The sequence below is a fragment of the Cervus canadensis genome, chromosome 28 (genome assembly GCF_019320065.1).
Source record: "Cervus canadensis isolate Bull #8, Minnesota chromosome 28, ASM1932006v1, whole genome shotgun sequence".
Taxonomy (NCBI): Eukaryota; Metazoa; Chordata; class Mammalia; order Artiodactyla; family Cervidae; genus Cervus; species Cervus canadensis.
Window position 1 is genome coordinate 39,269,097 of NC_057413.1, and position 25,412 is coordinate 39,294,508.

Genomic DNA, 25,412 nt, shown 5'->3' on the forward strand with positions numbered 1-25,412 from the left:
GAAGCCTTAAGAGTCCTTTAGGGCTTGCGTGTGACCACTTTTGGAAAGGTGTCAGAAAACAGACCAGGGTGCCCGGGACTGGAAAGATTTTGTCGGTTTTGGAACATTTAAACGCCTCCGTGCTTGTTATTTTTATCACCCCTGGCTGCCTCCCCATAGGGACTCCCATGCAGCAGAGAACTCCTAGAATGAAAAGCCTTGTGTGCGTGTGAGCTGTGGGGGACATGGCGAAGAGGGAGCCGGGACGCTGTGTCCCAGGTGGAGCGAAGTGTGGGTGGTGGCCCCTGGGAGAGTTCAGACCAGCCCTGTGGGGGTCCCCAGGCAAGGGCAGCTGCTCCACCAACTCTGCACCCCGAGCCTAGCAGTTTGGGGACCCCTGACTTCCTGTGGGAATGGGAAACTCGCCTGGAACCCCAAGAAATGAGGAAAGTTCCTGGAGAAGGGGGTAGCGAGTGGGGAGGGGCCAAGGCCTTCTAGAGGGCTGGAGAAACACACCCAGACCTCCACAGCGTTTTGGAGGCTCCAGAGGAGACCCGTCAGTAAAAACCAGGTGAAAGTCACTCGCGCTCAGGTTCCCCTGGTCAGCCTGATGAAGAGAAGAACAGTGGAGACGACAAAAGGGATCAAGTCTGAGTGGGGGTTGCAGTTTATTTTCAGATACACTCAGAGGGTGGGAGGTGGCCAGCCGGCTCCCTCTGCGTCCCCTCCCTGCATTTGGTTTAATCAAGAACTCCTTTCCCCTGACCTCTGAATCCCTCAGCTGTGCAAGATAGACGAGACACTTAACCCCACCATCAGGAGGGGCTCAGGCAGGTGTGGGGTGCGGAGGGTAGAGGTTGGGGCAGAGTTCAAGTATTCACAGTTCCCCTGTGCACACCCCCAGATTACACTGTGCCCAGGCCAGAAGGGAGGGCCCCAGCCCTGGGGTTCCTAGTGGTGTTTCTAGCCCTTCTCTCACTCAGAAACTTATGATGCACTCCCTGCCCCTTTCCCTGATAATACAAACCGCGGTCCTAAACCCTGTAGTCCAGGCGAGGTGGGGGCCCGGGCAGTGCGCTCACCTGAGACCCCTCCCTTCCTCACCTGGAGTGGGGGGGGGTGTGGCGAGCTGCTTGTAGTGACGGGTGGGAGCAAGTGGTAACACGTGGGGGGACAGAGGCCCTCAGGAGCTCTGGTCTGCACCCCACCCCACCCCGAATCCCTGAGAGTCCACCTCCAAAGTCAGTATGGGCTGGGGGGTGGGTGGGAGCGGGGGCTGCAGGGACCTTGTCCCCCGCCCCCCCCCCGCCCCAGTCCTGTTCCCGGGGAACGTGATGCTCAGGAAGGGCCAGGTCTGGGCTCCAGGCCCAGCTTTCAAGCTCAACCTTCCAGAACTGCTGAATTCTGGGGAAGGGTAGGGCTACTAACCCCCACAGCCCAGATGTCCTGGCTTTGGGCAGACTGGTGGGAAGGAGGGGTGCCCTTCTAAGGGCATTATAAAAAGCTAAAACCGTTAATGACGACTTGGAAGAAGTGGTTCCCAGCCTCTTGCTTCCCCAAGTTATCAGTCTCCCCAGCACCCAGCAGACAGGGCTGAGGGGGTCCCAGAGAGCTAAGGGAGAGGCCACCGCCCCCCTCCGAGAGGGGGCCCGTTAGCACCATGCAATGTTGGAGCACCCAGCAATCTGATGGATGCCCCTGGACAGGGGCCCTCCAAAGCTGGAGTGCCCACTTACTAAAGCTTCTGTGCTCTTAATGGGGGGGCAGGGGGACACCCCTGCTGGAGAGGAGGTGAGGGGAGAAGCTGGGGCCAAAGTTCACACAGGGGTCTCAGGACCCCAAAGGGCCCCTCCAGGAGTCATGACTTGAAGAATCTTCGTACCACAAACTGGCCCAACAAAACCACAGCCAGAACTATGACTACGTTCCTGATGGGGCCGTTCCCCAAGTCCAGAGCTGCCACCTGCCAGGAGAGACAGAGGGGTCATGGGTGGAGGTGGCTGGTGAGGGCTGGTGGCTCCCGGGGCCCGGGGTGGGGCGGCTCCAGCAGCAGGGACGGGGTGACCAATGCTCAGGCACTCACCCAGCCACCCCTCTGCGCGATCCACCTGGCGATGCAGCGACGCAGCATGAAGTCGGCCACAAAGCGGGTCACCTGGCCCAGGAAGCCGGTCAGGCCGCGCTGGTAGACGTAGAGGGCCAGGCGGTAGCCGAAGCCCAGCAGAGCCACCACGCGGCCCCAGTTGATGCCGCTCTCAAACAAGCTGCAGGTAGGGGAGATGCCGTCACTGGAGACCCCCGGGGGGCCCTTCGTCTTCCTTCCCCCTCCCATCCCTTTGGACCCCCCACCCCCATCCCCTCCCTGCTGGAAAGCAAAAATGGCTTAGCCGTGAACTGGGGGTGGGCAGAGGCTGTCCCAGCCTGGCTTCGATCTGGGAAGAGCCCGCATCCCTGTGAAAGGAGAAAGCTCAGACGGCAGATGAGTGGGGCGCTGCTGCTTGGGCTGTGGCCCCATGCTGGGGGCGCAAAGGCTCACAGAGCCTGGAGGGCAAAGCGGGCTGGTGGAGGCAGCGGGGAGATTACCTGTGGGCGCTGCTGCTGGCCTGGCAGCCCGGGACAGCAGAGAGAAAAGGACAGAAGAGGAGGTTAGGACAGTCTTGGAATCACAGCAGAGTGGGCGGTGACCTCTAAGGACACAGGCAGGGCATTCAGCTCTGAGTGCTGATTCCATCTCCTGCTCCTGCCTTCACCCTCAGCCTCGAATCTGCCCTAAGGCTGACTTCTTTAACCCAGATGGTGACAACGGCTAACACCTCTAAGTGTGCACGCGGTCCTAAGCGTATTTCCCCTAGTTTACGGACCAGGAAACTGAAGGCTAGGATGTGCCACAAAGCCGGTAAATGGCGAAGCTAGGATTCGCCCAGGCTGCTGGTCTCTTGGGGCCAGATCACAGCATCAGTCATCTTCAGGACCCGGTGGGCTGAAGCCAGGTTCAGCAACCATCTTTGGTGTGAAATGTGGTTCCAAATCAGAACGAGAGCTGTGTCCCAGCAGTGCTGGGGAGCTCCGGGGACAACCCCACTGTGGGCCGCCCCCCCACAGTCCTGATCTACCAGCTCATGTTGGTGTCAGGGCTCGTGAAGGCTGGGCCTTGTGTACAAAGATGAGGAGCCTGGGCTTAGAAAGAGAAAGACAGGGGCCCGAGGCCACGCGTGAGTTAACAGCAGAGGCGGGGACAGAAAACACATCTCCCGACACCAGCAGAGAAGCTTGTCTCCCGTCTCACAGGCAGAGCCTGGCGCAGCGGGGACAGCGCCGTGGAGGGGCGGTGGCCGGGGCTACCTGGACGCGATCTTGGTGAAGTACTCGTAGGCGTTGTCTGCCGTCGGCTGCAGGTGCTGCAGCATGGCCTGGAATTCCGAGTCGTAGCGCCGGTTGATGTCGTCCCCGATGATGGCGAGCTGGCGGCCCACCTGCCCCATGGTGCTGGAGGAGCGGGAGGCGGCCAGTGAGTTAGGGCCCGGGCTGGCAGCAAACCGCTGCTGCCTGCCCGAGATGCCCTGGCCTGGGGCGCCCCTCCTGGGAAGTCCTGACCGTGTTCTCAGACACGAGGGCTGGCCCGGGCACAAGGGCCAGGCTGTGCTGAAAAGGGTGCCGGTTCTGGGATGGGAGTGGTGACCCGAACGCAAAAGGGCAGCAGCGGGAGAAGCCCCTGCCAGCTTGCTCCGCTCCCAGAACCGACACGGCGACCCTGCATGAGCCTCCGCTTCTCTCAGCACGTCCCCGTGGGTCCAGGGGCCGCAGCTCACCTGCTGGGTTCTGGGTGCAAGGTGGCCATCTCTGGGTCAGTAGGCGCAGCCGCCCCCTCAGCCTCCTGTTCCTGCTGATGGCGGTAAAAGACGTAGCTGCGGAAGACCTCCTCCGTGTCCCGGGCCACTTGCTCCTCTGGGGACCAAAGCTGGGAGTCAGGGAGGAAGTGCTTTGGGGAGGAGGGTTCCCTCTGCCGGGGGACACACCTGTCCCTCCTCTAGCCCTCAGGTGACACCTAGGGCTGACTCTGAGTAGAGCTGTCTTCTCAAAGCAGCATTATGGAGGAGGCGACCGCCCCGTTTACAGATGGGGAAACTGAGGCATGGTGTTAGCGTCACGTGCGCGAGGTCATGCGGCTGGAGTGAGCAGTGTGGCCAGGATGGACTCCCAGGCGTTTGGGTCTCTGATGTTTAGTGTCCAAGGCACCCAGCCCTTTGGCTTGGCTTAGGGACCGTGGGAAACAGAGTTTGAAGTTGCAGCCCAGGAAAGTCACACTGGGATATAGTGAGCGGCCTGGGATGCTCAGGCCAGGAAGCAGCCTGTGCTGGGCGGCGGAGCTGCCGGCCTTTGGGGTGGTCCCCTTGGGAGAGGGCACTCTCTTCCTTCCTCCCCAGAGTCTAACAGCCCGTCTCCACGTTGGGCGGCCCTGACCAGGTGATAAACCGCCTCACTTCCTTATTTCCCCAGCTGGGATAAGACAGCCGCGTCCACGCCTTCCCTGCTGCTCGCCCATCGCTGGCTGCCCGGGGAGGGCAGGGTGGCCTCCTCAGGCCCTACGCGTCCTTCCCCCCGCCGCTCCCAGGGCTGGGTCTGGCCTGCACCCCGGCTGCTGAGCCGGCTGGCCGCCTGCACTGGGTGGGGAGGTGCTTTTCCCCTTTGCGAAAGGCGGGTAAACTGAGGTGGGCCCTTGGGACCATCCGGTTCTGCTCTCGCCAACCTCCCAGCTGGCCCCGGTGGCTATGGGGTGGGTGAGGGGGCAGACAGACCCTTACCCGAGGTGGAGGAGGGGTCAGGCTCGCCGCAGCCCTGCCCGGGGGGACCCGGGCCTTGTCCGGAAGCCATTCCTCAGGTCCTGGGGAGAAGAGGAGTGTCAGACTGTTGGGGGCAGATAGGAAAGCAGAGATGGGACCAGGGGCTCCAGCGGTCCGTGGAGGTGCAGAGGGCCCCCTCTGGAAAGACCCACTGACCCAAGAACTTATCACTTCACTGGCGGCTCTTCAAGGAAGACTGGGGCTGAGGAAGGCCAGGCAGCCAAGACTCCCCCAACCGGGGACCAGCCCAGGCCCTGGGGCGGGGAGGCCACAGTGGTGGCCAAGCGGCTGTCTCGTCACGTCTTACCCCACTCTGGGCTGGGGAGGCGAGTTTCAGAGGCGGGGTTTCCTTCCGCTGCTGCTGGGGCCCCCTGCACCCTATCCAGTCCATGCTCACCACAGACTCGCCACCTTCCAGCCAGTGACCCTGAAGGCCGTCCCCGAAGGTCCCACTCCCCCCACCGGCTAGTCAGAGCACACCTGTTCTCCAACTCGGGCCTGTTAGCCACACACATCTCGCGAGCGCCTGTGGTGTCCTCCTTACACGTGCGGGAGGAGGCAGGGTGGGCACCGTCATGCCCACTGCACAGGTGGGAAAACTGAGGCACAAGGAAGGCCCCAGGCCGCGGGGCTAGTCAAGCCATCAGGGCGATCTGAATTTCCACACGTGTCCATTCTCTCCTCAGCGCTCATGTCAGACTTGCTTCCCAGTCTGTGGAACCTCAGAGCGGCTCCTTTGCAGGGCCGCCTTCCCTGCCGGTGTCGGTCTCTGCCCTTGCCCCGCCTGCCTAGCAGGTGGCTGAGGAAGCCACATGTACCCCTCGCCCTCCTGTCTCCGGCCCCCGGTTTCCCCCTTTGCCGGGTTCTGACCACAGCCCCTGGCGGCTCAGTGAACCCTGGGCAGCACAAGTATTTCCTGGACATAAGCTGTTTCACTTTCAGTTTGCACGCTCCTCATTGCCCCGCGCCCCAAAGCTGCCTCCATCACCCAGGTGGGAAGCCCCCCTCTTCCCGTCACTCGGGAGGGCCCAGCCCGGGCCCAACACACATGCCGCCCTCTCCTACCAGGGAGGGCCGGTGTACCCCTCCTCCCTGGGAGGGCCTGTGGACCGTATACCCTCCCCCCTCAGGCCTGGGGCCATTTTCCAAAGGGCCTCAGGAGAAGGGTGGGGAGGGTCCACCTGTGCGCCCCACCCTTCACTGTCAAAGGGGCAGGGACAGGGAGAAGGGACTAGCCCCTCCTGCGGCCCGCGGTCCCCCGCCTGCTTAAGACAGAACTTTGCTTGGCACCCCGCATCCTAGAAACTGCTTCCCAAACAAGGCGCCTTTCTCCCTCCCTTGGTACCCAAACGCGGTGCCCCCCAGGACATCATCAGGGCTGAAGGATGCTAACTGCACCTCGACTCCCTTTCCCACTACCCCTGGGGCTCACCGCTGGGGATAACGTGGAGCCTTGGAACTCGCCCCAGGGCCAGAGGCCTGAGCCGACCCGGGACTTCCTCTGCCCCCATCCAAGTGGCCTGACTTCCTGGTGGGGAGAGTCCGCTGTGCCCCACCTTTTGGGTTTGCCAGGCCCAGGATGCTGCTGGAGTTGGGGGGAAGGGGGCAGATCCTGACCTGGTCTTAGGACTCCCGGGGCAGCAGGAAGCACTCTGAACGATCTCCCGCCGCCCTTGACCTTGACTCTGACCTCCACTCCCATCCCCCAGACTGCTAAAGAACCTGGCTCTTTGGCACGCGATTCTCGGGCAGCCAGGGCCAGGGCAAGAGGGGACGCCACCTGAGGGGCAGCCCGAGGGAGCCCCGGCTGGATTGGGCCACCTTTGGGGGCTGGTGGAGCTGCCCGGGCAAGCTTCGCGGCATCCCCCTCCCCAGCGGGCTCCCCAGGGGCTCCCTGCCTCACCCCGGGCCTGGGGCTGCCCAGGGAGGGGGGCATGGGCAGGACTGTCCCGGCTTACCTCCCCGGGCCCTGACCCAGGCCCGGGATGGCCCAGCAGGGCGGAGGCCAGAGATCCTGGGGCCAGGGACTGCTCCCAGGGTTGGGTCCCCAGGCCTGGCTTCCAGGAAGGGGTGTCAGTGGATCCCCGGTGTCTGGAGTGCAGCCTCTGCCGGTCCCAGAGCGGCCCTACGGACCCACGGGGCTGCGGCGATCATAGAGGCGCCAGCGGCTCCCGGCTCCCATCAGCTCCCTCTAGAGGAAGTAGCTTAGTGGCCGCCGGATGCGAAGCCACAGCCCGTGGCCTGAGGCGGGTCTGGGCTCCGCAGGAGAAAGCGGCCTCCCTTCTCCTCCCCCAAGGCTTTTCCCCCACCCTGATTCCTGGTCCTCCTTCTTGGTCTGTCCCCTGCTCCCTTCCCTCAGTGTCAGTAAAACAGCCAGGATGGGGAGGTTCCTTGAACCCCACCCACTGTGTGCCAGGCACTTTAAAAGCCCTTTGGAGGGACTTCCCTGGTGGTCCAGTGGCTAAGACTCTGTCCTCCCAACTCAGGGAGGTCTGGGTTCGATCCCTGGTCAGGGAACTAGAGCCCACATGCAGCAACTAAGAGTTCACGTGCTGAATTCAGACACAGTGAAGCCAAATGAATAAATATAAAAATAAATAAATAAGAGCACTTTGGAACAACCCTGGGAAGTTGGTGCAGCGGGCCACACCCATCTTACAGGGGAACAAACTGAGGCTGGACTGGCTTAAGGAACCTCTCCCGAGGTCACTGAGATGGGTTTATAATCAGGTCTCTGGGAATAATACTGAGATTCAGTGTGCAGTTAAGACTCTGCGCCAGGCGCCTACCTTGGTGGTCTCCACAGGGGAAATGTGACGTCACCCTGAGTGTGACGGGCAGGCACGCAGGAAGGAGGGCACGGGGTGGGGGGGGGCGCGCCAGCTGGACGCTGAGAAGGGAGGGAAGGGGGAGGACAGCCACCACCGGCTGCGGGGAATGAGTGGATCCCAAGGACTGCAGGGCCGCAGGGGAAGGACAGGCGGGGAGGAGAGAGCCCTGGGCTGCCCTGGACCCCATCCTCAGAGCTAGGGTTCCTCGGGACTGCTCTGCCTGCCCCGCCACTGTCTCCTGGGGCCTCCCCAACCCCCTCCAAGCCCCCACCCCAGCTGGCTCCCCAGGCCTTGTCAAACCCCTGCCCACTCTGCTCCCAACGAATGCCCCCCCCCCCGCCCCCGCCTTCTAGAACTCCTGGAAGTTTCCAACTGGAGGTTTTCAATTTGAAAACCCCCTTCTGTTCTTAAGCAGTTGGTCCTGTGGTGGCTGCTGCGGCCCCTCCGAGTCAGGGACCCTCTCAGGATGGAGGCCCCTGCTTCAGGCCCTCGACCCCGAATTTTGGGCCGCTCCTCCATGTTCTGCTTTTTCCGGAGCTTGGTGGGCAGCAAGCGCAGCCCGAAGAGCTCAGACAAGGCCCCGCAGAAGGGCCTGAGGGGGCAGGACGCCGTCCCCTTGATGACCAACCGTCACCGTTGGGGACGAGCTGCGTGGAGGGAGACCAGGCCTCCCACCAGGCTGACCTGCGCCCGCCCTGGGGCCCTGCCGCGGCCCAGCCCCTCGGGGCTGGAGATGGGGGCCCCAGGGCCCCAGACCTCCCCAGCCGCAAAGGTCCTGAGGGTCGTGGCTCAGAGCGTAGAGATGAAGCCAGTCCTGCCCAGAGGAAGCCAGGAGGTGCTGGGCCACCTGTCTGAGCTGGAGGAGAGGGAAGAGGCGGCCACAGGGGAGGCCTCAGGGAATACGGGCACCTCAGAAAGGTGAGGGGCTGGGCCGGGGATGGAGGAGCTGGGGGGAGTCAGGGTGTCAGGAGGGAGGAGGACGTGGGCCTGAGGTTTGAGGACCCGAACTGGGGACAGACCAGGGGCTTCCCTGGTAGCTCAACTGCTAAAGAACCCACCTGCAAGGCAGGAGACCCCTGTCTGATTCCTGGGTTGGGAAGATCCCCTGGAGAAGGGAAAGGCTACCCACTCTAGTATTCGGGCCTGGAGAATTCCATGGACTGTAAAGTCCATGGGGTCGCAGAGTTGGACACGACTGAGCTACTTTCACTATCAGGAACGGACTCCTTGGGTGGGCAGAGGACTGGGTGGGCATGGTCGTTCACATCAAGGTGGAGAGGAACCTGGAGATGACAGGGAGGCTGAGACGGGGGTCCTCCTGCAAGTGAGGGGTTGTGGATAGGGGCACCGAAAAGACAAGAGTATAGGCCAGGGGCTAGGAAAGGTGCGTGTGGGGTGAGTTGGGCCTCCCATCACTTCCCAGCTCCTTGCTGGGCCCCTCCCCTCCTCCCTACTTTTGAGGGGATCATCTTCCTCTCTGATGAAGACCCCAGAGGGCAGAGCAGAGAGCAGTGGGGAGCAGGGGGTTGGAGGAGCTGCACAGGGCCTTGGCGGGGGTTTGGGACCTTCACCACCTCCCTGGGCCCTGCCTGCCACCCCCATCTGACTGTGCTCTGGGGTCAGGGGCCACTCTGCCCAGGCCTTGGCGGTGGAGCTGGGATGCGTGCCGAGGGCCGTGGGGCCACTGGAGTTCAGCCCCGAGGCCTCCAGGGAGGAGGAGTGTCTGCTTGATGGTGAGTGCGGTGGCCACAGGCCCCGGGGGACGGCCGGGGCGTCGGGCTGGGGAGGATGCGGGGCAGTCTGAGCAGAGCTGGATCCCAGTGCCACTCGGCCCAGGCGGTGTGAGGGCGGCAAGTCGCTCAGCCTTTGTGCATCTCAGTTTCCCCATCTGTAGAATGGGAGCATGATAGCACCCCTGTCAGAGGGCATTAGCAAGGATTAAGTGAGACGTTCTCTCTTTGTGAAATGCCTAGAACTGTGCCTGGCACATAGCAGGCGTTTGCCAAAGGACACAAGGAAAGCTGGCCCTAGCTCAGCCCTCCCGAAGGACCCGTGCTCCTCAGGCTGGGCCTCCACCCTTTGCTGTGGGCCCCCAGTGACCACTGCCCTCCACAGGTGACCTAAGGCTGGCCTCCTCCAAGGTGGGGGCAGCTCCCTGGAACCGCCTCCTCGGCTTGTACAAGCGGCTCCAGAAGGGGGCCATGGCCAAGGTCCGTGGGGCCCCGGCGCGTGGAGGCGGGCGGAGGCGGGGTGGGCCCGGGAGAGCGGCGCCTGTCTCACCCCGTCCTGCTCTCTGCTTGGGGGTCGGGGTCGGGGTGGGGGCCCAGGCTCGGGCCGCCCTCCTCACCTGCGGGGTGGCGGTCACACCCAGTTCCCTCTCAAGGAAGGCCTGCCCCGAGAGGAGCCAGGCGAGGAAGAGGAGGCGGAGGAGGAGGAAGACAGCGCCCTCAAGCTCTGCGTCCCAGGCACCGTCACCCTCCAGTCACCGCTGCATAAGGCCTTCAGGTCAACGGACACAGTAGGTGGGTGTGCTGCCCGCACCCCCTCACCCCGCCCCCAGCCCCGCTTTGATGGAGCGGCTCTCAGATGCGGTACCAGTTAACACCACCAGGGGGAGCCATAGGACCTAAAATGATGGCCCAGGCCGGGAGGCGGGGGAGGCCTGAGAGGTAGGCGGCGGGTTACGACCCGGACCGTGGCTCCTCGAGCACCACCCTTTCCCAGCCCAGAATTCTAGCTCCTTCAGTGGCGCCCCCCTGCACCCCCGGTTTCCCCATCAGGTGTGCACTTGCTGTGACGGTGCCCAGGGGGCCCCCCACCTTCTCCCATCGCAGCCACCTCGCCACCCTGGTGTGGCGAGCAGATGTCTTAGTGGTAATGAACGACAGCCTCCAGTAAAGTCGCCGTTGACATTTTCCTTACCATGGGCCAAACCCCCTCCTAAGCACTTTTCATGCAATGCTGCATTCTGACTCTGAGGTCGGTCCTGTTATATAGTCTCCGCTTCCCTGTGAGATCACTGGGGCCCAGAGGGGTTAAGTAATTTGTCGACGATCACCTCGCTGGTCAGTGGCAGAGCTGGGGCTTGAACCCCCGCGGTGTGGGTTACTCCGGACTGGTACGCTGAACTTGGTGGCTGGAGGAGGCGGGGCGGGGTGGAGCAGATATCAGCCCCTCGAGTGAACGCTGTCCCCGGGGAGGCAGGTAAAGAGAGTCACATTCACGATGGGAGCAGGGAGCCCAATGAGCGTCCTGGGACAAGCTGGGCGGTGGGGAGGTGGAGTTCGGCGGGCTCCAGGGGCCCGACTGGGGGTGACCAGGGGCCACGCAGGGCAGGGAGAGGTTTGGAGAGCTGGGGCCACTTCACCTTCCTCAGATCCCAGGCAGGTTGCAGCTGCCCCCTCCTGCCTGTCCCATGCCCGTCTCTCTGGCTCTCAGGTTTTGTGGAGGCGGAGCTAAAGAAGCTTCTGGTTGTTCAGCGGGAGTCCCGCCTCTGGAAGATGGGCGGCTACGACGGCCGGGAGCTGCTGACCCAGCCAGAGATCACCCTGGAGGAGGCGGGCGTCGTGGACGGCCAGGTACGCCCACCCACCCACCACCCCGCCCCGCCTGCGGGCACCTGGAGCCTGGGGCTGGAGACCTCCGGTCTGCAGAGGCTGCGGGCCCAAGCTCCAGTCACCCCCGCCCCCTGCCGGGCAGGAAGGGCATAAGTCCTTCTCCGTGGTGGTCGCTCGGAGAGCAGGACCCAGACCTCCTAAGCACACGCTTCTCCATCCGGCTCGCTCTCACTTAGCCCAGAGCCCGTTGCTAAGGTGTCACTGCCACGCACTTGCTCTGTGGTTTTGGGCAAGTCCCTCCCCCTCTTTGGGGTCAGTTTCCTCATCTCCACGGGGAGGGAGTTTATCAGACGGCTTGACGGCTTCCCTGCGCCTCTGTCATTCGCATAATGTCGCTCTTTTCCGTCTTCTCTCCCAGTCACATCCACACCTCCTCCCACAAACACACACAGGCAGCGGGGGAGTCGGCAGGGGTAACAATGGGGACCACCCCCAGCCCGCCCTCTGTGATGCTGGCCTTAAAGGTTAGGCCTGTCCAGGCTTCTCTGAGTGCACTGATAGATCTGCTGATGAAAAAAATGTGTCGATTTCCTTTCTGGGTTAATTTCCATTCATTCATCAGCTCATCCTTTCCTTCAGTGGACATCTGCCCCCCTACAGTCTGTGTAGTTCACAAAAGGAAGGAGCGAAGTCTGTAGTAGCCTCTGCTGTGGCCTGACTTGCTCTGTGCCTTTGAATATGGGCTTTGGTGTCCTCACCTGGAAAGGGGGTATTGGAAGATGAGATGAACTGAGTGTGTGGCATGCGGTCAACTGCAAAGGGCACTCCAATGTCAGGGATTATGACTCACCCCTTGAGGGTCACGAATACCAGGAATCCTTGCCCACCCCCATCCTGAGCCTTAGGCCACGTCACCGGGTGCCCTGGGTGCTCAGGGGAGCCTCACCCTAACCCACACAAGTCCTGGCTCTGGTAGGGCCCCTGCTTTGGGCTTTTCCTACTGAAGGGACCTTTTCTCCCCTGCCCCCTCCAGGGCCGCCCCCTGAGCTGGCCTGCCCTGTCCCGGGCGGCGCAGTCCTAGTTTAGCCTGAGCACACCGGGGCCCACCAGGGGGTTTCTGGGTGGTGGCGGTGAGCGCAGGCTGGCGCCTCACCGGGGGACGGGGCAGCCTCCGGAAGAGCTTCCTTCCTGCTGGGGGCGTGTCGAGGGTCCTATCCTCATCACCACCCCCTCTCTCCTTGTCTGCCCTCAGGGACACCAGGCTGAGGGGGAAGGAAGCCGAGCCCGGCCTTTGGGGAATGCTGGGGCCCTGGGGGAGGGGCGCCGAGGCCGCAGAAGCGGCGCCCCGGGCTGGGGTGGGGGGGTTGCCGAGCCCCCTCGGTGTGGTGTCCAGGACAGAGGTGAGGGAGGGCATGGGCCGGCTGGGGCTGCTCCCCTCAGGCCGCAAGGAGGCGGCTCCGGGCTGGTGGGCCTGGGCCAGCTGTGGGCCCCTGGGGGCAGCTTCAGAAAGGTGGTCTTGGGGTACTTACCTCTGGGGGTGCAGGTGGGACGTTCAGGGGGGCACTGAACAGGGAGAGGAGAGTCCAAAGACGCCAAGTCCTCAACTTTCACCCACTTGTTACCCCCAGCACCTGCTTCTGGAGGAGATGGACGAGATGGGAAACTGGCCTCCAGAGTGAAGCCAGCGCCGCCTGGGGTCCCTGCAGGTGTGGAGGGATGGAGCCCCGCTTCTCAGGGCACCTCAAGGAGCCCCTGGGGGCAAGGGGGTCTCAAGATAACCCGTGTCTGTGCATCTGCAGGGTGGGCCTGCCCGGCAGACTGCTCCCGCTCATCAAAGTCAGGCCCAGCACGTTACTAATAAAACTCAGTTGGCATTGGGCTTCTTGGCTGTCTGTCTGCGGAGCCCGCCCCTCGTCCTGCACCGGGAACAAGCCCAGTGTACCCAGGGTCTCCGTCTCGTTCTCGTCGGGGCCCACAGGCCCCAGGCCACCCCAGCTGCAGAGCCCCAGGCTCCATCTGAGCTGGAAGACAGCAGGTCTGATGCACCTGACCCGGGGAGGGAAGGACCTGGGGGCCACGAGGCCTGCAGGCCCTGACTTCCCTTCCTCTTGAGTTCCCAGGCCTAGCGTGGGGCCTCCCGGGAGGATCCGGGAATTCTCCAGCAGGAAGTCCCTGCCCAGCCGGCACGGGGACAAAGCCAGGAAAGCAGACCATGGGGACCTGCCCCAGGGACCGGGCTGGGGGCAGGTGAGAGGCCCCTGGGTAAATGGAGGTGTGCCACAGGGGTAGGGGGGCCGGGGCCCACTCTGCCAAGCGGAGTGCCGGGCACCTCTGGGGACCCTGGGTGCAGGGAGGCCCAGACATCTAGGAGAAGACCTTCCTCCAGCTCTACCGAATTCCAGAAGCGAAGGTGGGGTTGAGTTACTGGCCATGGGAGGCACACCTTCATCCCTGGCTTCGTGGGCATCCAATGGGGGGAGGGCCAGCACAGTTTGGACACCAAGAGGCGCTGTTTGCCGGGAGGGCCGGCTGGCTGCCGGTGGGATGCTCGTTCATTCCCTCCCGGTGGGGTCTGGGCTCTGAGCCCCCAGAGTACACGTGAGACAGCTCACACCGCCCCAAGGCTTATCAACACCACTGCTGTTTACAGACACACACACGCCTTCTCCACGGGGCTCCCACTGGGTCCAGCCCAAAGGCCTGTACAGAGCTGAAGTTCAGTGTCAGAACACGGAAGCCGCTTGAATAATTATTGTGATTGATTACAGCAGCTGTTTGTCAGTCAGATGGGAGTGCCTGGGGGCGGGGGTGGTGGTCAGCCCGCTGACCTCCCGCCCAGCCCAGCGAAGGTGAGTGCCTTGCCTGCCTCCCACCCCCCAGCTGGGGCTCAGAGGGGAGCTCGGAGACAAGATGGCTAGTGATTCACAAGTGGGCCAGGGCTTCCCAGGCAGACTGCCCACCCCCTGGAATCCTTGACTCAGGCCCTGAGCTGGGGCCGGTGGAAGGGTCCATGCGGACTGTCCCCCTGAGTCAGCTGGGAGGCGGCCTTGTGATCAGATGACTCACCTGGGCCCTGATTCCTTCCTCCAGGATGTTGGCCGGTGGGAAGCGTAGGGGCCTCGGAGGGCGGCCTGTGGGCTTCCTGGCGTCTTCCCCGTGGACGCAGCCCTCCTCACAGACTCCATGAAGAGGGTGCTTCTCTGCCTTCCCCCTTCCTGGGAGGCCCCCAAACTTGGTGCCAGCCGTGCGCAGGCTGGAGGGGGACCCCCAGGCGCAGAGCAGTCCAGACGCCTCTCTGCCTCCTCCCCCGGTGTCTTTGGGCAGGACCAGCAGCCCCTGGGCACAGGCAGGCACCACAGTGGGTCAGGGTAGGCTGGGCCCTGCAGGCAGCGGCTCACGTGAGCCAAGGGGCCTGCGAGGGACCTCCCCAAGTGGACCTCGGTTCTTGGGGAGCGTCTCAGCCTTGGACACCCCCCTCTCTGCTCATCTCTTTCCACTTCTGTCAAGTGAGGGTCCTGGCACCGCGTGGTCCACCTGCCTCCCTGGGTTCCTGTGAACCCCAGGGAGGAAGGTCAGTAAGGCTGGGAGCAGAAATGGGGTCTGAGTCAACGCAGGCTTGAGGGCCCCTCCCCGGCCCCAGATGGTCCTTGGCCGGCTTCTGTGGATGGGCCTGGCTTGACGCTCACGAGCGGGGAAGGCAGGGGTGACAAGGCCCAGGGACCTGCTGTGGGGGAAGGCCTGGGGGGCGTGTGCAGGGGGCCAGGCACAGGCCCACCCTGCAAGGGGCCAGGGGCCAGGCAGGTGTGCCCGAAAGGCTTTGGGGGAATGCTGCCGATGCATCTGTGGGTCTGGCCCGAGGCCTGGGCGGCACTGCAAGCTGTCTTCCCAGGACTTTGGTGGAGGTCCAGTGTTTAGGACACCGCGCTTCCACTGCAGGGGGCACAGGTTCGATCCCTGGTCAGGGGATCAAGACCCGGCCTGCCATCCCTGGTGTGCAGGCAGCGAGGGGAGGCGGCTGTGCACCGCTTGCAGGGTGGGTCCTGTACCAGGGGGCTTGGCTTGGGGGCGAGGGGCTCTGAAACCCCGAGAGCTGCCTCTTTCTCATATGCGCAAAGGGGCCAGTCAGGCTGCCGGTGCCCTAGTCAGGTCCAAGTCGAGCTGAACGTCAGAACTCACCAGCCGCTGCCCCGTCCCGATGTCTCTCTCCACCCCTCGTCTTCCGCCACCGCTCACTGTTGGTAGCGGCATGTGGGCCTCTGTTTCTATCTCTCTTACTGCATATCTGGGGGGGACAGAGGTGAGAAACAGCCCCTGGATCTATTCTGAGGGTACCTGGGGGACAGTGGGGCTGAAAGGAAGGCAGTAGGTGGTGGTGGGGGGGCAATAGGGTGGACGGAAAGGTGGGCAGGGTGAGAGGCAGGCCTGCCTGCCCGGGGAGATGGCGGGTGGGGCTCCTGGGCAGGGCCTTCGAGGAAAATGCCACCTTGAGGCCTGCGCAGAGGCAGTGGTGGTCAGCATTGCCTCTCCCAGGGCAAGGGAAGGGCAGCGCCCCCTGGGTCGTTTTCCAGGTGGAAAAGGAGCTGCAGGCGCAGAGGGGAGAGGCTCCACCAGGTGGCAGCCAAAGCGCCAGCTTGACAAGCTCACGTGACAGCAGGCAGGCCCCTGACCTCCCTGGGCCTCAGTTTTCACTTCCTGGAAATGGGCGAATCACAGGCTTCCCTTGCAGGCTGAGTGAAGCGCTGTTTGGCAGGGATCAAATACCAATACTGATTAAGCACCCACCACATCCTGTTCTAGGCAATGGGGCGGCGGGCGCGGGGTGGGGGGCCGTGAACAAGACACTCTGAATCTCCACTTTTTGAGCGCTTAGGATTGCTAGCAGGATAAACTGAACAGAGACTGGATCCGGGCGTGGCAGGTGCTGTGAGGAAGCTGCTGGGCGGCTGTCTCAGAGGGTGGGACGGGGAGGCCTCTCTGAGGAGGTCCTGTCGACGCAGGGACCACCAGGACGGGAGGGCAGGGACCGTCGGGGAACGCCCCGGGCCGGGGAGCAGCAGGGGCCGATGCCCTGAGGCAGGAGCAGGCCTGGGGCCTGTGAGGGACGGGAAGCAGACCTGCGTGGTGTGGCGACAGGGGCAGTGAGATCAGGAAGGAAGGAGATCACATCCTTTGTTGATCCGGGTTTTGAGAGTTTATTTTTATTTATCTTAAAAGTTTCTCTTTATCTGCCTGTGGCGGGTCTTAGCTGCAGCAGGCAGGGTCTTTAATTGCAGTTTGCAGGATCTAGTTCCCTGACCAGGGATCGAACCCCGGCTTCCTGCATTGGGAGTCTTAGCCGGTGGATCCACCAGGGAAGTCCCTTGAGGGGTTTAAGCTTATCAGACCGAGTGACCAGACGTGGTTAACATTTTAAAAGACCCCCTTGGCGGCTGCATAGGGACGAGACCGTAGGAGTGAGCGGGGGTGAGGCGTGGGCCGCGCAGGAGGTTGCTGGGGTCCGGGGTGAGTTCCTCGCTGGCTGCTGCTGTGAGGAGGGCAGTAGGGCGGCGTTGAAAGCGGCAGTGAGGAGTACCGGAGGGGCTCGACCACCAGGGGGCGCCCCCGGCCCTCGGCGCTCAGCCGGGCCCCCGCCGCCGCCTCCGGGTGGGCAGGGTCAGCCTCGCGGTGTGCAGTCGGAGGAGGGCCTGCCGGCCACCGTGGGCGACGGCGGCCGGGGCAGGCGCTTGGCCTCAGCAGGGCCTGTGCGCGCTCAGGCCCCGCAAATGCGCCCTGGCCTCGACGGCCCCGCCATCCGAGGATGCCCCCGCCCACAAAGGTGTGCACCTGGGCCAGATGCCCAGCAGTGGTTATTTTCATGTCCCCCTCACCCCGCACCCCCGGATCCCCGGGTCGCGGAGGGCTGGGGCTGCCTCTGCTGAAGGCAGTTCCATTTAACCTGTCCGGAGACCAAGCAGAAACGATTCCTCCCTGTCCTCCTGAAATCCACAGTGGGCAGGTGGGGTCAGGGCAACCCTGCAATAAAAATCAGAGCAGGATGTTGCTATATCACAGGATTGGAAAGCAGAGGAAGGAGCCAGTGATTCCATCAGGGAGGAACCTAGAAGGCCTCAAAGAGGAGGAGGCACCATCTGTGACTTGGGCTTGCAGGAGCAGGAGGGATTTGACAGGTGAAGCAAGGGGAGAGGGCATGCCTGCCAGGGGGACCCGCTGGGGATGGGGGGAGTGTCCAGTCGGCACTGGGGCCCCACTATCTGCCTCTCTGACCCACACGGAACCGCCCCGGTCTCCCCTCTCCCAGGTCTCCCTGTTTGGTCCGCCCGTATGTGAACTGGGCTCCCTGACGACTGTCTCTCTGTACACGTGCGGCCTCGGGCCTTGGCTGGGCTCGGATCACAGCCACACTTCCCGAGCCCCTCACGGCTGCTGCCCCCAGGTCTTCCCGGCTCCTTCTCACAGCCCTGCCCACCCTATACAGCTCGACTCTGGCAGCTCCTCTTCTGGGGTCCTCACAGCTCCCTGCCTATGGAACTAATGGGGTCCACGTGTTTCCCTGCTCCCCCCTCCCCTGGACAGATGCATCGTGAAGGCAGGCCCCGGGGGGCTTTGTCCCCAGGCCTGCATGCCCAGCACGGTGGCTGGCACAGAGCGGGCTCAGCAGTACCAGGCTGAGAGAGGGAGGGCGGGCAGCGGCAGGAGGGCCTCGAGGGCAGAGCTGGAGTGTAGGGGCCGGGCTACATAGGGCCGACTAAGCCAAGCTCAGCGGCTTGCTGTGCATCCTCAGGGCAGTGGGAGCTGTCGAGGGCTATAGAGGTGGGGGAGCGGCTCTATCGTGGCATCTAGGATGAGGCGTGCGGTGGAGAGGCAGTGGGGGCAGGGGGTAAGTAGGGGCGCTTACACTTGTTGTAGTGAGAGGTGCGGGGCTGAGCTGGGACAGAGGCAGGCGGGGTGGCCGGGAGGACCCTCCGGCAGCGCTTCTCATCGGGGCCGTCGTGTCTGCCCAGGGACATTCGGCAGCGTCTGGCAACGTTTCTGGCTTGTCACAGCTTGGGCCGGGGTGCTCCCAGCATCTCGTGGTGGAGACCTCCCTAGTATCAGTGTATCCTCATCTTTAATGAAGATTATTGGGAAGAGTAAATGGGTTAATGCACGTTCAGTGTTTCGAAAAGTGGCTGATGTATTAAGCACTAGGTAACATGAGTTACTGTTGCTTTTTCCTTTTTAGCCACACTGTGCGGCTTATAGAATCTTATTTTCCGGATCAGGTCAGAGATTGAACCTGGGCCCCAGCAGTGAAAGTGCTGAGTCCTAGCCGCTGGACTTCCAATGAATTCCTGAGCTCCTGTTATTTTAAAACATAAACGCTTTAAAAATACTAAAAAAAGAAAAAAAAAACAGTTTAAAAAAACAACTAAACAGTTAATATTAATAATAATTCCTCTGTCGAAAGCCCTACACTGAATCTCCATCACCCAAGTGAGAGCCAGTTCCTTCCAAGGCCCCTTCCCGTCTGGGCCCTCTCTGTCTTCAGCCTCATCTGTCTGCCCTCCTGCTGTCTCTGTGTGCTCCGGCCATGCTGGCCTCTGCTGTTTCCGGCACACTCAGCCGGCTCCTGCCTCAGGGCCTTTGCACGTGCTGTTCCCGCTGTGTTGCCAGCTCTGCTCCTAGAAATTTACATGACTCACTTCCGTACCTACTTGACGTCTTTCCTTTGCTGTCATCTGTCACCTTCTCAGTCACCTGTATAAAGAAAAAACCTCTCTCTCTTCCAGGCCACTCCCTCTCTGTGCCCCTCCCCTGCTTCATTTGTCTTCACAGCACTTCCATCATCTGACACATGTATTTAGTTTGTTTATGTGCTTAGGGCCACTCAGCTGGAACATGAGCTTCACCAGGGCAGGCAGTGTTGCCTGTTTTGTTTGCTGCTCTGTCCCCAGGGTCTAGAGCCTTACCAGTACCTTCCAAACACCCTTACACATTGCTTAAATGAATGAATGGAGTGAATGCAAAGCCCCTCCAGGAGAGGTAGGGCAGGCATGGAAAGAAGGTAGGACTGTGAAGGGGAAGGAGGGGCCTGAACGTATCTCTGGAAGGGCCAAGGTCCTGGCACTGCCTGGAGCGTGGAGCTGGCGCATCCGCCCTCCCCAGACCTCCCGCCCCAGCCCGCTGGCTGGGACCCTCCCGCTATCAGTGCCCTGCCCTACCCGCCAGGCCCCAAACACGCCACCCCCAGTCTGGGCAAGTGACCAGGTCTGAACAAAGTGTCCTTTCCCCTTTGATAAGCTGCCTCCTTCCAGGGGCACTCAGGCCAGGATATGTCCTGCTGCTCAGGAAGTGCCTGAAGGCCTGGGTGGGCCCCTGGAGTGGGCACTGGCTGCTGCAGCAGCCACCCTGCCCAGAGGCCCAGCAGAGGAGCGAGGGCAGCGGCCGGGGGCCCCCTGCCCACAGCCAGCCCCAGCACGCACCTGCGCCTCGTTCCTTCAGCGGAAGTCTCTTGAGAGCCTCTTGGGTGCACAGCTGTGAGCAGGGGGCCCTGGTGGGCGTGGGTGAGGGAGGGCAGAGGCTGGGTGACAGGCTGTCACACGTGGGGTGCTGGCCTGCCTGGGGCACTTTGCCCTGGGGACTGTGGGGCAGGCGGGGTGCTGGGGGGACATTTTACCTCTTGGTTCAGGGAGGAGCTGGAGATGACGTGTTTGTCTGGCCTCTCTGGCCCCCCACACCCCCTCCCCCGTCTCTGCAGGTGTTTCCGTGGTTGACTGTGCCACCAGGAAGCTGTCCATGGTTTCTGATGATCGTCACCCTCTTCTTGAGAGCCCTGAATCGTGAGACCCCAGGATCTGACTCCCAGCCCATAGGCTTCCTTCACGCTCAGCCCCTCCCCCTGAAGCCCTGTCCCCCCATACTGCCTTGACTTCCCCGTCAGCTCTGCAGAACCTGGGTCCTCAGGGAGGGGAGGACCTGGGTCCTTGGTGATGGAGCACAGTTTCTTCCAGGGAGTGGGGCAACCCTCCCACCTCCAGCCGCATGCACGAGTCCTTGTGGGCACACACACTCACACTCAAACACCGCTGGGGCACTTGCACCACCACCCACACACACCTCTCCAGGTCACTCACCCATCCTGGGCCTCAGGGCCCAAGGGCCCCTTGGCCTTCACTGTCACAGACGGGCTGGATGGAGCTGAGGCAGGTGCAGGGGCCCAGGCTCTACACTCTCAGGGCCCCAGTCTTTGTAGGACGGATGCTGCCTCGAGGTCTCCTGGTGTCCCCCATGGCCTGTAACCTGTGAGATCCCAGGTTGCACGGGGAGAGAGCCCTGCTCTGAGACGTCACCTGAGGTCAGTCTAAAACATGGGCCCAACACCCTTTGGCTGTCTTCCCAGGGAGAGGGGATCCGTGTCCTTCTCCGCTTGCTTCTGGAAGGGCCATGACTGCCTCCATCATCAGGTACCGTGGGAGTGATGCTCTGTGACTGCTGAGGCTGAGTTAGAGAAGACCACCCAGGTTCCACCTCTTCCCTCTGGGATAAAGCAGCCCCTCTGTAAGAAGTCAGAAGCCACGTGGAGGGGGTCCCATCTGCAGTTCAGGGGCGCTCCTCCTGCTGGCCCTGCCGGGAGCAGCCATTGTGCACCACCAGCCCAGGGGAGCCTTGAGATGACTCCACCCCAGCTGGCATCTGACGGCAATGACTCGGCAGACCCCCAGCAAGACCCAGTTTCTGGAAGCCAGGCCCTTCCCAAACTCCTGACTCACAGAACTTTGAGCAAAATGAAATGGCCGTTGTTTCACATGACCAGGTTTTGGAGAATCTGTTAGGTAGCGGTAGTCATTAGAACATTGTACCCAAATATTTCTCGGTTCTTCCCTTAGTTCTCTCCCCAGCTTGTCTCTCAGGCTGAACCCGCCTGGACTGGACTCAGAGGCCTCAGAGATGTGGCCTGGGGTCTGAGGATGCAGGGGGAGCTGGGTCAGGCTGCCCACCACCCACCCCGGGAGCGCTTCCCGTACCTGATAGCAGTTACCTGCCAAGATCTGACAGTGAGCCTCGGCAGCACCTCCACTGGCCCCTCCTGTTTGGCCAGGACAAGGGCTTCCCTCCCTGCAATGCGGGAGACATGGGTTCGATCCCTGGGTTGGGAAGATCCCCTGAAGGAGGGCATGGCAACCCACTCCAGCATTCTTGCTTGGAGAATCCCCATGGACCGAGGGGGATTCAGAGCCCCCATGGTATCTGCGGGCTACAGCCCATGGGGTCGCAAGGAGTCGGACACGACTGAGCGACTGAGCACATTCACATACACAGGGTGTCCTTGATGCCTATCTCTGTGCCCGTGCTGGCTCTCAACCAGGCTCAGCCCTCAGCCTCTGGCACCCCTCTCTCCAAGGCCTGGCCTCCTGTCCCCGTCTCTTAGCTGAACAAGGCAGAAGCGCAGGATGGCCGGTCAGCAGGGCTCAGAGCTGCAGGAAACTGGGGCCTGGCACATGACTGGGGTTTGAAGCCAGCGGGGGTGAGAAGGGCACATCAGAGACTGACCCGGCTCCCCGAGCTCCCCAGGGGGACTGGGCTCCACATCTGCCTCGCCTCTCCCATCCTCTATTGGGGTTCACTCTGGTCACCTCCATTTGTGTGTGTGCCCTTGAATCTCTGTGTCCTGGGGAACCCAAACCAGGACTGAGATGGCCAGGCGAGGCCTCACTGATATTACAGAGTTAAGACGATGAGATGTCAATAAGAGAGCGTATGAGATAAACTCAGCAATGACAGCTGCCTCTGTAAAGTGCCGCCTCTGTGCCAGGGACTGGTTGCAGGGCCCGATGTCTGTCACCTCACTGGACGCTCACCACCATCCTCTGCTGTTTGGTGCTTCATCATCCCTCTTGGCAGGTAAGCAAACAGATTTAGGGAAGTCACTTATTCCAGGTCAAGAGCTAGGAAATGGCAGGTTGGCCTGGAGAGCCGGGGCTCTGATTAGCAGTGGTCCCTGTGGGCAGCCCCGCAGAGGGCAGAGGTCCTGGGCAAGAAGCGGGACATTTAAACTTAACCTTGAAGGACGAACAGATGTTGGGAAGATGGGGAATCCTGAAAAAGGCCTCGAGCCTCGGTTTCCTTGCTGTCAAGTGGTCAGAAGGACCATAGCTTTCTGAGGGCCATTTGAAGGTGACATGAGCTGATAGAGGGACCGTAGTACATGTTCAGTGAGTGCTCATTCTTCCTGCCGCTGAATGGGACCAGCGTTTGCTGCTGGTATAGGCCTGGCTGCAGGTCTGAACAAGCTCTGGAGGCAACCTTCCAGCTCCCATCCCAGCACTCGGGCCTGGAGGGGAGGAAGCTGGAGGAGCCAGAGGAAGTGGATTAGTCCGGAACCCCTGAATTTGGAATCTCACTCAGGCAGCCTAGCATATTCCTCTTTTAAAGGACCCCATCTCCTCAGACCCCTAATTCTCGAATCTCCCATTCCTGACAGCCTGGACGTCCTCCCTGCTGTCTGACCCTTTTCCTCATGCTGTGCATTTTGTCTGTTGGGACAAGGGGGAGCTAATGAATCACGGTGGTTGGCACTGGAATCTGCTGGAATCAGGGCAGGTGCACCCTGTGTGTGGCCCGCAGATGGTGGTGCCCAGAGGCAGCCTGTCCTGGGTGCGGAGGCCCGCCTGGCCCAGGATGGAGGGAGCCAGGCCGGTCCCCCTGGAAGGTGGAGTCGGAGGAAAGAACTGGGCGGCAGCTGGAGGTGGAGGCTGGAGGCACAGGCCTTGGTGGGATCCCTGTCCCAAGTGCGAGGGTCCCCCCCGCTACCACTGAGCAGGCATTTGGGGCAGGGTCTGCGAGGGCAGAGGAGCCACTCTCTGCCAGGAATCTCTGAGAACAGAGTCCTTCCAGGTCCCCTCTCTGGGGCCCTCTGAAGCCTGAAGATGAAGCCGTAGGCTCCCTGGCCAGGCCCGCCTGAGTGCGAACCCCCCTCCGTCACTTGCTAGCTGTGTGACTTTGGGTGGATCTCTTCACCTCCCTGAACTTTCTTCCTCTGAAAAACGGAGACACCTTAGTAGCTGGGCAACCTCTACTGACCTGTTCAGTAGCGGAATTTCCCCGTCCGTCCATCAGCTATTTGTCTCCTTGGCTACAGTGAGCCGCAGCCTCCTCACCTATAAAAGGAGGATGGCAGGCTAAGAAGGGAATGGCAACCCACTCCAGTCTTCTCGCTTGGAGAATCCCATGGACAGAGAAGCCTGGAGGTTTAGGGTTCATGGGGTCGCAGAGTTGGACACGCCCGAGCGACTAACAGGCACGCACAGGCCGCGTGCGCTAGTGCAGCCAGAGCGCCACCTAGGGGTGGATGCGAGGTGTCAGCAGTGGGTGGCAGTTTTTGTTTCTCTTTCTGCCCCGCCAGGCCCCGCCAACCCCCGCCCCGCCGCCGCCCCTGCCCCTCCCGGTCCAAGAGCCTGGGCTTCGGGGGCCGTCCTCTCTGCACCCCCAGCCAACCCTGACAAGTGCTGAGGGCTGGCTGAGGTGCTGGGGACGCTCCTGGGGGTGGCTACGTTTACAAACAGGGTGTAGAACAGCAGCAGCGCCAGGCCAAGAGCTGGGCTCGGGGCTGCCAGGCCCAGCCCTTTGTGTGCTGGGGGTCAGGGGCTGGGCGGGAGCCGGGCTCCTGGTGACCAGGCTTCTCAGGCCCTCAGGGAGCTCTCCTCCTCCCTCCCGGTGGCACAACTTTCATCAGTGTTTGTCGGGTCCCGGGCTCAACCCTCCTCACCGGAATGCGGCTCTGAAGGCCCGAGGCTGGGTTCATTCACTGCCAACCAGGAGACTGCTGCCAACGCAGGAGACGCGGGTTCGATCCCTGGGTCGGGGAGATCCCCTGGAGGAGGGCGTGGCGACCCGCTCCAGTGTTCTTGCCTGGGGAATCCCACGCACAGAGGAGCCTGGAGGGCTACAGTCCGTGGGAGGGCTACAGTCCATGGGGTCAAAAGGAGTCAGACACCTCTGAGCACACGCACATAGGCATAGACCAGGAGAACCGCTTCCAGAGAGAAGCCTGCCCAGCGTCAATGGCCCAAACCTGGGGGGTTTTTGCAGCGTTGGGGCCTCAGCCCTAGGACTGCCTTTGGAGGTTCTGTATCTGGGTGGGAGTGGGGTGCCCTTCCTTGGGTCTCGGGCAGGCCTGGGAGCTGGGTGGGGGCTGGGAGGAAGAGGCTCATGGCTGGGCCTGGAACCCCTCCTCTCCCTGGCCCCAGCCCCCGGCCGCTCTCCATCTGGCCAGCAGCTCCCCCGCTGCCCCAGGACAAGGGCCCCAGTGTCTGCTCCCTTCCTGGGCAAACAGCAAGCCTTTCTCTCCCTCTCCCCCTAGAGCGGAGTGCCTCGACCATGACCTCCCCCGCCCCCTCCAGAGGGCAAGGCACACCCCTCGATAGGCGACCTCTTCTGAATGCTCCAGAGACAAAGGCTGGCAAGCCGGGTGCAGGAGCGGCCCGCAGGCCTCTGTCCTGCCGAGGTGGGTGTGGGGTGCAGCTGGAGGCAGGGCCCAGCCCAGGTGGACCTGACGTCACCCTGCTCGTCTCCTGCCAGACAAAAGCTGCTCCTGCCTGGCCCTGGTCCCGGGAGGGTTTTCTCACTCCTTTCTCAAAAGGCTCACGGTGGCATTGACGTGAGCTCACCCCTCCAGACCTGCTTCCCTTGCTGGCAGGTGGAGCGTAGGGACCTAGACAGTTTCCCCTCACGGGGCAGGCCCACCCCCACCCCCGAGCCTGGAAAGACACAGAACTGCCAGAGGCCTCCCTCTTCTCTGGGGCTCCTGCCAAGGTCCCGACCTGGGCACCAAGATACGGTAACCTCAGAGGGTAATGGGGAGCTGTAATCAGACAGCCTCCCCTGGAGCCTCCACCACCCCCCAGTTCTGACTCAGAATGGTAGGGGGCGAGTGCAGCCCAGCCCTGCACCCCTTACTTCCTCCTTCTGGCCAGTGGCTACTCAGCTGATTATTCTACTGGGGAGGGGACACAGAGGTCTGCTTTGTGGATAAAATCTTCTGTCTCATAAACATCTCTCCCCCAAAAATTCATGTCGATGTATGGCACGTGTGAGTGCTCAGTCACTTCAGTCGTGTCCGAGTCATTGCGACCCCTTGGACTGTGGCCCACCAGGCTCCTCTGTCCATGGCATGCTCCATGCAAGAATACTGGAGTGGGTTGCCATGCCTTCCTCCAGGGGATCTT

General features: G+C 62.2%; 3 protein-coding genes across 7 annotated transcripts; 1 reads left to right on the forward strand and 2 right to left on the reverse strand.

Annotated features, from left to right (window-relative positions):
- Window positions 1–623: 623 nt before the first annotated feature.
- BAK1 (BCL2 antagonist/killer 1) lies at window positions 624–7,052 on the reverse strand. 3 transcript variants are annotated; one of them, XM_043450971.1, is made up of 6 exons: window positions 6,779–7,052; window positions 4,782–4,861; window positions 3,789–3,924; window positions 3,322–3,465; window positions 2,063–2,243; window positions 624–1,942 (listed from the first exon to the last, which is right to left on the reverse strand). In XM_043450971.1, exons 2-6 carry the CDS (start codon window positions 4,849–4,851, stop codon window positions 1,838–1,840), a joined length of 636 nt encoding a protein of 211 aa, XP_043306906.1. In that variant the 5' UTR covers window positions 4,852–4,861; window positions 6,779–7,052; the 3' UTR covers window positions 624–1,837. The 3 variants fall into 3 exon arrangements, with proteins under 3 accessions (XP_043306906.1, XP_043306907.1, XP_043306908.1); XM_043450972.1 differs by lacking the exon at window positions 6,779–7,052 and adding an exon at window positions 6,438–6,456; XM_043450973.1 differs by lacking the exon at window positions 6,779–7,052 and adding an exon at window positions 6,253–6,362.
- Window positions 7,053–8,074: 1,022 nt separating this feature from the next.
- LOC122430149 (gametogenetin-binding protein 1-like) lies at window positions 8,075–13,087 on the forward strand. Its single transcript, XM_043450967.1, has 6 exons — window positions 8,075–8,569; window positions 9,275–9,384; window positions 9,767–9,861; window positions 10,023–10,173; window positions 11,090–11,229; window positions 12,837–13,087. Exons 1-6 carry the CDS (start codon window positions 8,118–8,120, stop codon window positions 12,885–12,887), a joined length of 999 nt encoding a protein of 332 aa, XP_043306902.1. The 5' UTR covers window positions 8,075–8,117; the 3' UTR covers window positions 12,888–13,087.
- Window positions 13,088–16,574: 3,487 nt separating this feature from the next.
- LOC122430150 (EMI domain-containing protein 1-like) lies at window positions 16,575–20,538 on the reverse strand. 3 transcript variants are annotated; one of them, XM_043450969.1, is made up of 5 exons: window positions 20,322–20,538; window positions 19,865–20,020; window positions 19,671–19,738; window positions 18,104–18,314; window positions 16,575–17,220 (listed from the first exon to the last, which is right to left on the reverse strand). In XM_043450969.1, exons 4-5 carry the CDS (start codon window positions 18,185–18,187, stop codon window positions 16,618–16,620), a joined length of 687 nt encoding a protein of 228 aa, XP_043306904.1. In that variant the 5' UTR covers window positions 18,188–18,314; window positions 19,671–19,738; window positions 19,865–20,020; window positions 20,322–20,538; the 3' UTR covers window positions 16,575–16,617. The 3 variants fall into 3 exon arrangements, with proteins under 3 accessions (XP_043306904.1, XP_043306905.1, XP_043306903.1); XM_043450970.1 differs by lacking the exons at window positions 19,671–19,738; window positions 19,865–20,020; window positions 20,322–20,538 and adding an exon at window positions 18,903–18,919; XM_043450968.1 differs by lacking the exons at window positions 19,671–19,738; window positions 19,865–20,020; window positions 20,322–20,538 and having other exon boundaries at window positions 18,104–18,611.
- Window positions 20,539–25,412: the final 4,874 nt, after the last annotated feature.

Coding starts and splice junctions, on each gene's coding strand:
- BAK1 (XM_043450971.1), bottom strand. CDS start 4,851: ATGGCTTCCGGACAAGGCCCGGGTCCCCCCGGGCAGGGCTGCGGCGAG. Junction 3,466..3,788: donor TTGCACCCAGAACCCAGCAG/GTGAGCTGCGGC, acceptor CCGCTCCTCCAG/CACCATGGGGCAGGTGGGCC. Junction 2,244..3,321: donor TTCACCAAGATCGCGTCCAG/GTAGCCCCGGCC, acceptor CCCTACCTGCAG/CTTGTTTGAGAGCGGCATCA.
- LOC122430150 (XM_043450969.1), bottom strand. CDS start 18,187: ATGAGAAGCGCTGCCGGAGGGTCCTCCCGGCCACCCCGCCTGCCTCTG. Junction 17,221..18,103: donor CACCTCTCACTACAACAAGT/GTAAGCGCCCCT, acceptor TTTTTATTGCAG/GGTTGCCCTGACCCCACCTG.
- LOC122430149 (XM_043450967.1), top strand. CDS start 8,118: ATGGAGGCCCCTGCTTCAGGCCCTCGACCCCGAATTTTGGGCCGCTCC. Junction 8,570..9,274: donor AATACGGGCACCTCAGAAAG/GTGAGGGGCTGG, acceptor CTCTGGGGTCAG/GGGCCACTCTGCCCAGGCCT. Junction 9,862..10,022: donor AGAAGGGGGCCATGGCCAAG/GTCCGTGGGGCC, acceptor GGTCACACCCAG/TTCCCTCTCAAGGAAGGCCT.